The 9,836-nt window shown below is 36.3% G+C and overlaps 1 protein-coding gene across 2 annotated transcripts in view; it reads right to left on the bottom strand.

Annotated features, from left to right (window-relative positions):
• Window positions 1-2,113: 2,113 nt before the first annotated feature.
• Window positions 2,114-9,836, bottom strand: part of npvf (neuropeptide VF precursor) — a gene marked incomplete at its 5' end in the record, with an annotated part of 18,915 nt that continues 11,192 nt past the window's right edge. Inside the window, 3 exons of one of the 2 annotated variants that reach the window (XM_079590057.1) lie at window positions 2,114-2,226; window positions 2,498-2,871; window positions 3,701-3,807. In XM_079590057.1, the coding sequence (XP_079446183.1) occupies window positions 2,142-2,226; window positions 2,498-2,871; window positions 3,701-3,784 (543 nt within the window). In that variant the 3' untranslated portion in view covers window positions 2,114-2,141. Of the gene's footprint in view, window positions 2,227-2,497; window positions 2,872-3,700; window positions 3,836-9,836 lie in introns of those variants that run through there. The other variant, XM_079590056.1, reaches the window with a different exon arrangement.

Raw genomic sequence — 9,836 nt, 5'->3', positions numbered from 1 at the left:
AAATTACATCCAGTTTATTAGCAACACTGTGCACGAGCGTGAATCCCGTGAATCCCGCGATATGCATCTTTGATCTCACAGGTGTCAGATCCACTGCGAGAAGAGAAAACTGTCCGGCTTGCCTGCGCTTTTTCCACTCCTCCCCTCACTTCAGCCGCCTACTCTCGACTACAATTCAGGCGAGGCAAGGCGCATCTCAAACAAGCCTGTTCTTTTTCTGATGACATGCTTGACGGCTTGGGTTGGTTAATCACTTAACCCCTCCCCTCAAACTGTTACTCTGCTATGGGCGAGAGATGGAGAGGAGGAGCGCTGAAGTAAAACCCTGCCCTCTGTTCAATATTCCGTTTCACTCGGAAATGCGTCACAACACTTGAGAAAAGTCGTTTGGAACTTCCGGTTCACGCAGACTTTAATTTTTCAAGGCCCAGTGCATGATGGGAAAACCAGTATCAGAAAAGTTAAGTAATTTTACTTAATTTTATAATATTGATATTTACGCTTTCATTTCTACACGATTGAATTGAGTACTAATATAGAATTTACTTAGTTGTTTTATTATTCATGCCTGAACTAACTTTTTCATGCAAATTACATTGTTTTTTTCTGTAGTATTTACTTCACCACAAAATCATTTTTTATCAGTGACAACATTTCTGAATGTTTAGTAATGGTGGTGAATTTATGTAGCTTATGTGTAGTTATCTTCTAGTCATTGATTAGCATATTCTGTCTTGTTAATCTATAAATCACGTTCCCGGGGGCGGGGTTTATGTAAATTTTAGGGTTGGTGATGTCACTAACCCGGGAGGAATGTCGTGTAGTCCCTACCAGCTGTTTGTTGAGGTCCTTAAAAAGCAATTTCTTTCTAAAATATCTCCCTTTGTTTTGAACTTTGAGCGTTGTAACTTTGCGAATGTTGTTTATGCTCAAACAGCAACATTACACTAACTAAAGTTAGAAAAGTAAAATCATATTCAACCACCCCGTTAACATTCTTAAAATAAAATAATACACAAAAATGAAACACAAATGTGATGTTTATCTAAAGTAATTTAGTATGGTTGATAGTAGATTAAATACATAAATTAGCCTATGTATATTTGTGTAATTTAACATTGAATTGCAGGTTTGCGTAATATTCTGAGTTTGCATTTCACTGTCCTTATTCACTTTGAGAAATATACTGAATCTGTATTTGTGCAAGTGAGATGAGTATCTGTGCTAAGCGCCAGATTTAGCTTTCACCAGCGCAAACCCTCTTTTGGCAATAAAAATACTGTCAGGATTTACAAAAAATTAGCACTGAAAAAGTGTGGGCACAATTAATTTAGCAGCTGACCTTATTGCATATGTATTTGTAGGAGTTTCCCTTCCAGATGCAAAATTTACGGGAAGAAAAGTATTTAAATTAATAATGCAACGTGATTTACTAAGGTTTGCGCTAGTCAATTTACGGGTATTTGTGCCATTATGTGAAAAAAGTAATCTGATTACGTAACTCACGTTACTTGTAATGCGTCACCCCCCATAGCAAGGAATGATTTTTGATGTTTGCAAACACCAGCTCTTTGTCACATCATTTGTTCCCTGCGCGTTTAAATCACTGTCCAGGGGGAAGGTTGGGCCCACTTGGTTAAAAACTTAATTTCTTAAAGATCTTAAAGCTATAGGCAGAAAATAATGATATATCTTTTCCATTTTGTGCCCCATATGGAGGAAATGTGTTTTATATCATTATGAGAGGTGTGTTTGGCAAATAATTTGGCAAATGCAATTTTGCTCTGTTCTTCGGCAACCTGTAGAAGGTCATCTTGTAGAAGAGGATCAAAATAAAACATTTAATCAATGACTCATTATAATCTCATTAACATTGTAGGCCTACTCTGAGTGTCTTTTTTATGCAGACACATATGCAACGTTGATACATTTATGGGTGTTGGATTGCTTCAGTATGCTTCAATATTTTGATGTTTTTATTTTTTATAATTAAAGCTGTCACAGTGTTACTTATAATTTGCTTTACTTTAACAATTTACAAGCAGGCAAGTACAGACGCAAATACATAAAAAGAATAGGAGATTCATAAAACGGGCAAACAAAACATCTCTCATAACCAGCTGTTGTTTTTACGGGCTTCATTAGTCTAAATCAGTGAAATCTGTGTTCTTTACAGTTTCTTCTGAGTCTTCTACTGTTTCAAGCATGTAGTCGTGGACTTGAGTCCTGCATGCGAGAGAAATCAAATAAAGCGGTTTACAGGGGGTAGTTTTGAAAATATTCATATTAATAACAAGGAGTAGAGAAACATCTTAAAAATGTGTTTAAGTGAATTCTTTGCACATCAAATGAGAGTTCATATTGTTACAGCTATTAACTTATATAGACACATTTATAAATATACAGTATAGGCCCTATGATTAGAAAACAACACCCATTCCACTTTTGGTGGGTGTTATTTAATATTTCAGTTGATACCAGAAATATTAAGCTTTACCTTTCTTTTGGAAATGGTGATTCAGGTGTGCGTGTGTACAGAGTCAAGGCGCGAAAAGGGTCTAAAGCGAAGATGTTCCTTCTCCCAAACTTTTGCGGGAAGGTGGCTGAGGGTGCACTCCCTGCACGCGCACACATGGTGCAGGACCGGCCGAAACGCTGAGGGAGGTTGATGGTGGACTTGGGAGCACGGTCACCTGTGCCCACCTGCGCATCCCGTCCGAAGCGAAGCGGCAGGTTGGCGTGCATGTGTGCTGGTTTTGCCATTATGGGGTGAAGTCGCAGCATGGTGGGAGAGCTCACACGACCGCTGGTTGGGGCTTCATCAAGAGCGAAGTCTTCTATATTCAGACTCCGGGGAATCTCCTGAGCGTTCTTTGACAACACGAATGTAAAAGAAGAGGACCTGGTGAAAATCACAGATTTCGCCAAGTACCACATGGTCCTGGATCAACATCTTTTTTTGACCCTGGAACAACATTCCAATCAACCAATCAGATTTGAGGGTTTACAGTTTATGTCAAGTTTAGGCTTAGAACCAGGGTGAGGTGCTTCAACATCAGTGTTATTCACCTATCATTTCCCTCCGATTTTAGGGAAAAGTTATGGGTAGGTTTAGGTTTAGGGGTAGGGAGAGGGTAAGGACTAAATTTAGGCACAGGAATGTTATTCCAGGATCAACAAAATATGTTGATCCAGGAACATGTCTTACTTGGAAAAATCACGGTGACCGTGTACGGATACACAGTCACTGGTGTCAAATTCAAACTATTATTAAGATTTTATTTGCATTTGCATTCATAAAATCATATTTGAAATGGGAAAAGCATAATTTCAGAGAGCGCTAACAGTAGCTGGTCCATTCCTCACATTTTTTTTTTGCATTGGTACCTTAAGGAAATATTTCTGCCTGTCCTGGCCATTACATTTTTTTTTCTTATTGGTGCAACCTAATGTAATCAGGTTTTTTTCATTAATATTAGATATGAAGACATGTAAAAAGGCATGATGATGATAATAATAATCAAAATAAAAGTAATGTATTATAAATGTATATATATATTTTTTTACCTTATACATATTACATTTCAGGCAATCTATTTTGACAGTGCATTTGCTCTATATCCAGAATTTGGCAAATGGTATATTCCAAACTAATGACTAATTACTACTATTAGAAAAGGATAAAATATAAAGCACTTACCTCTGGAAACTGTCCCCATGTAAATCTATTAGGATCGCTGTCTAATGGAAGTGGCAATCTGAGAGCAGAAACCTCACTCAGCATGAAGCTGCTCAGGATGCCGAGGGCTAAAAAGACAAGAGTGAAGTAGGACATCTTACAATCGATCACTGAAGTCCACGCACATCACAGGGTTTTTATACAGTTTTGCCATGTGCAAATAAACATACTCACAAAGACATTCCTTATCAGCATACTTAATAAGCACCAACCTACATTCATTCACTAATGACCTTCAAATCAATTAATTGTGCTGCTCAACGAGACCTCAATTACCGCCACATTCAGATTGGAGTAAGTAAGAATAATCTGGTAAAAGATGCATGACACATGAGCTTGAATAAGACGTTGAAATGCTGGAAATGTTTGGATGAGGTGTTGTAGGCCACAGCTGCTCTCATGAATGGTCTGGTATTTTTTTCCATCAAAGAATATTTACTAATTGCCATCACCGACATGCAGATGACATCAATGGAAGTGAGGGGTGACCAGTACTGTTAGGAAAATCATCTAAAAATGTAGTTTATAAATGTTAATCATCATCATAGAGCGGAAAAATAGACTTATACCTTGACTGTCTTCAATGTAAATGTAAAACAATATATGTTTCTTTAAATATATCTCAAGCTGCACATTAATGATTGTATATAATTAGTTGCAAATGCGCATATAGCACATCATTTTGTAGGATGTTGCATTACACTCAGCAGCATGCTCACATAGAATCCCTTACGAAAAATAAGTTTATTCAAGTGTGCTATTAGTATACATCATTTAAACTAAAAATAAGTAAGTATACTTTCAGTCTACTTTTTATACTTCTCAGAAATATACTTAGACTATATATGTTTTTGTGTAGGCTAGCTAGTCCACTGGAAGTGTACATAGGAATTTACTTCAAATTTACTCTTTCCCTTAAAAAAGTACTAGTATAAAGTAGTAAACTATTAGTATACTTACAAGTTCACTTGTAGTACAGATGCGGTACAAATGAGAAATAGTTGTGAAATAGTTGTGCACTTAAAGTTTACTACTGTTAAACATATTTTTGTATACTAAAAGTCTCAAGCAGTATTGAAATAGTACACTTACAAGTTTACTACTAGTACATTGACATTAGTATACTCACGACATAAAGTATACTTAAAAATATACTTGAACATTACTTAAGTAAAATTAACTTGAATAGGCTATACTTCTTTTTCGTAGGGGAAGAAATGTAACATTCATATATAATGCATAATTTTGCAAACTGTTTAGCAATATAAAGAAAAAAATAGGTATTTTGGTGATTTGGAACCATAAATGTCAATATTCTGAGAGAATTTATTATATTTAAAATATTTTTTAACATTAGATCTTGCGCTATTTACTTACCCCCTAAATTGGTAGCAGTTGCTTCACTTTGCTATAGGTATATATAATACAAACATTATGCCAAAGTGGGTTGAATTAATTAATTTTAAACTGAATTTGTCTATAATTATACTCTTTATGATATCCATCAATTAGACAGCTTTTCTGGGGAGGTCACTACACACCTTACCCAGCAGGGGGCAGTGCAACATTATAACATGAGTGATTAAGACAAAACTGTTTCATTAAAAAGCGTTCAATTAAGATTATGTGATTAATATAATTAAATCTACTTAATATTATATATACATAAATAAATTAGTTCAAATTAAAAGGAGAAAAAGTCAGTGACACGATTGCAAATGATTATTATGTGGGGGTATGACAAACTATCGTTACTAGCCTATAGCCTACGGGGGGAAAAAAATGCTGTTTTCAGGAAGTAGCTTTATTCATTCATAACTCATAACTCTCAAATTATATACAAACATTTAGCAATGCATCCAGTGGCTTTGTTTTTCACCTCGATGTGCCATTCATCAGCTAATAAAGTCAACATTAAATGTTGTCACTAATGATTTTTATAGTGATTTTAAAATAACAATGTGGTTGTTTTATTTAGATGGTTGGAGGATGTAGGCCAAAATGTCTTCAGCTAACCAGTCCCATTGTATTCCCCCCCATCCTGTCAGCTCCAGCCGATCAAAGACCTGAACAAACATCCACCCTCTACACTCAGACAAGAGGTGTCGATCCTACCACAAAACCTTAGGCTTGTCCAATCAGATGTCTGCGAGGTCAGCATGTTTCTTCCAATCAGGAATGAAGCGGAAGGCTCTGATGAAGGATCAGGAAGCCTAGAAAATGGCCCCTAATGACAGAGGAGGGGTATGTTCGCACATGTGTGTTTTTTTACGCACATGCTATATGTGATTGCTTTATCTGACATTTCCTTCTGTAGCTTTGAACTTCAGGCCTCTGCAATCATGCAGGAGTGCACGGGACATAAGGGACATAAAAACCAAAGGGACAAGGGTATAAGAGAGAGCGAGAGAGCGATGGTGTGACTCCGCCCACATGGCGTCTTGAACTTTGATCTCTAGTCTCCTCTCTCTGCAGATTCCTAAGATGTGGTTAATGGCAGTGATGGGGTCGAGGCCTGCATGATGGCCGGAGAAAAGTGCAGTCAGTGTGGGAGGATGACCTTTAACCTTTCTACGAAACTGAACTATGACCCCTAAGGTTTGGCTGAAAGGGACAACCTGAGCAAGCCCTGCTGTTAAAACTGGACATTCGTATACTGTCAACGACATTCGCCTCCTATAGCTACACGGCTTACAATATTGAATGCAATAGTACACACACACAGAATAATATTATAATAGTCTATATATACAGATAACTTTTCTGTATGTTGTTCAGTTTCAGCACATTTCTTTTTGTATGCAGTTAATCATATAGTGTTTTTTATTTGTAATGGTAAAGGCCTAAAAATAATTGTTTCTGGGAAAGTATGATTAAAAGAATGTGAGGCAAAAGTGGAGGGGAGAACGCAGGGCTATTCAAGGCAACCGAGCGACTTGATTAAAGTGCGGTTTGTCAGACAAACACATGGCTGAGAGTAAGCAGTACACAAGCAAGCCAGACGTGCACGGCATACACATTCATGCCTTTTCCAGCAGACTGTATAAAAACAGTGAGAGACAGACTGTGAGAGACACTTGACAATGGAGACGCAAACTATCCGTGAACTTGAGCTGTAATTAAAACTGGCTGACTGATGACAGACAGAGAACGTGTAAGAGACTTTGCGAAACACATCACATCCGATTAAAACGTCTTTTAAAAACCATTTCATATATATTATTAGGTGAAACACAAAAAAACTGAATATCGTGCAAAAATTAATTTATTTCAGTAATTCAACTTAAAAGGTGAAACTAATATATTATATAGACTCGTTACATGTAAAGTGAGATATGGCAAGCCTTTATTTGTTATCATTTTCATGATCATGGCTTACAGCTTATGAAAACCCCAAATTCAAAATTAGAATATTTCAAAGGTTTTCATAGCTGTAAGCCATGATCATAATATAATATATTAGTTTAGCCTTTTATGTTGAATTACTGAACTTTTGCACGATATTCTAATTTTTCGAGTTTCACCTGTATTTTAAAACAATGTTAATATAGAATATTAATTGAATTGAAATCATTTTTAAATAATTTTTTATTACATTACCTTGACTTGAGGTGCCGTGCACCTTTACATGAGAAGTAAATAATTAAATTAATTATTTTATATATTGTAATATTTTGTTCATATTTTATTTCTAATATTTGAATGCTGTGCCTTTACACAATAGGAGGTAATGAAAAAACAGATAAATCCTCGTTCCCATTCTTTCTCCCACACACACATCATTTTTGAGGTACGTCTGCACTCAAGTCTCTAATTGTTTGATCTCCTAAATCTAAAAAAACACTAAGTCTCCACTGTTATTATTACATTTTGTTCTTGACAGCCAGACTTTCCAATCCTACATGCTCTACACCAAAACCAGTAGACCAGACCTTTAAATCAAATCCCATGGATCCCATGTAGAAGTATGTGTTTGCTTGGGCTGTGCAGTCAACTGTCTATGGCATTTTCCCACTGTGTAGTGATAACATCAAGGTGTTGAAAGGCACAATCTCAACTGTTGGCACCTGCCAAATGCTTGAATGAAAACCGCTCTGCTACCGTGTTGAAAATAATTGGGACTGAGTGAGGAAAAGTATCTGAATAAAAAACAGCTGAGACAGAAACTGTAATGCCGATTGACATTTTAAACCGGCTTAGACAAATACAAATCAGTGAGAGAAACTCTTGCTTGATTGAAATTTTATGGATGGGTTGAATATTTCACCAAAAGCAACCAACAGACGTATATAAGAGATGCAAACCATGAAATGTCTGGTTAAGTCCTTTTATGCACAACTTAAACCGGTAAATGATATTGCAATATTTCCTCTCTCAATCAGTTGGTGTTCATCCGAAAGCTGTTTCTCAGTCTAAAAAATACGAAATGTTATTGCCACAAACATTTAACTACACCCTAGATTATCAGACCGTCAATCATCCTGGCAATTTAGAACATCTGGAGCTGACAAAAAGATGAAAGTTTAGAAGACAGATCTCGTAAAAGTACGATAAATGGTCTATATACATGCATTATCACCATCAGTCATAAGCAGATTACTTGCAGCATCAAACAAATGAGAGAAACTGTTGGCATAAAGGAATAATGTTAAATGTACAACAAATGTCTAACTTTAATTAACGTAATAACTAACATGTTAAGGATTCTGTAATAATAGGCTAATGTCTCTAAGTTCTTTTTGTGTTTCACCTCAGCTTCCAATAGCATAATCGTGTTTTTTTCTCTCTTTTATTTCCCTCTTGAGTGGTTCAGAACGACTAAATTTCCTTTCTTTCAGAGTAAGTCTTTGTCAAAATCCACCGAAATCCATGGAGGAAAATGCATATCCAAAAACAGATGATAAGAACTGTTGTTGCCATGCCATTCATTTACACTTCAAAACAAGCAAACAAGAAGCCAGAGAGAACACACGAAGGAACATGTATACAGAACATTTATTGTGCTGGAGAATCACATAACAACACACTGGGGACGTAGAAGTCATGTGAGTGTGTATGTGTGCATTTAAGTGGGAAGGAGAGAAATAAGCGAGAGACAGATAGAGAGAGCGAAAGAGAGAGAAAGAGCGGGAGGGATTTAGTTGCTGACAGGTATGACTGATGATATGTTGGGTCTACAGGCTGAAACAGTAGATGGTATCAAGGAAAGCCAAGATTAAATCAGCTGGAACATACACACACACACACACACACACACATTTTCCATTTACCGCCGTTGACTGCTTCACTTTAATGTTGACTGTATCTCATAACAAATCAAACATGCAAGGCACCAAAGACTCACAGATTTACATTCAGGTACAAGCTGTAGGAGGGCATTCATTAATAATGTGCTATTTCTTTACCTACATGGTCATCACACAAGCACACACATACGATTTTCCCAACAGACTCGTTAGACTTCTCACGCTTTCTACTAATTGGTCATTTTGAACACTGATGTCATTGTGCAAAGAATTGAGGTCACAATGATTGGTCTCTGAGAGAGGGCAAGAGAGACAGACAGGATGAGAGAGAGAGAGAGAGAGAGAGAGAGAGAGAGAGAGAGAGAGAGAGAGAGAGAGAGAGAGAGAGAGAGAGAGATACAAAGACAAAGATAAAGATAAAGATAAAGATAGGACAGGGAATGAGAGAAAGAAGCAGGCAAAGAAAGACACAAAAAGAACCAGACTTAGGACAAAGAACAGACATAGTCCTATATGGAAATGGGATACTTGAAATATGATAATTATTAAAACATAATTCTAGATTGTCTTGTTCCATGTCTCATACTGTTCACTTAATTGTCAGGTTTAAGATTTTTAAATGTATATTTGTATTTATATTGTTGTTTTTCCATATTTATAAGATTAATAACATTAATTGCAACTTGTTTTAATAAGTAATAAGTAAATAACTAATAAGAAAAGGTTCATAAGTAAAAACAAAATTAGTTTTTCACATGAACAAATTACTCTTATGAATCGGTTCTTTTATTGAATTGTTAAAAGACTCACGAATGCTGTGTCACAATTCAGATGCTGCATCCTTCCAAGGG

This window comes from Phoxinus phoxinus (genome assembly GCF_949152265.1).
Source record: "Phoxinus phoxinus genome assembly, chromosome: 19".
Taxonomy (NCBI): Eukaryota; Metazoa; Chordata; class Actinopteri; order Cypriniformes; family Leuciscidae; genus Phoxinus; species Phoxinus phoxinus.
This window is presented reverse-complemented; position numbering and strand designations above follow the sequence as displayed.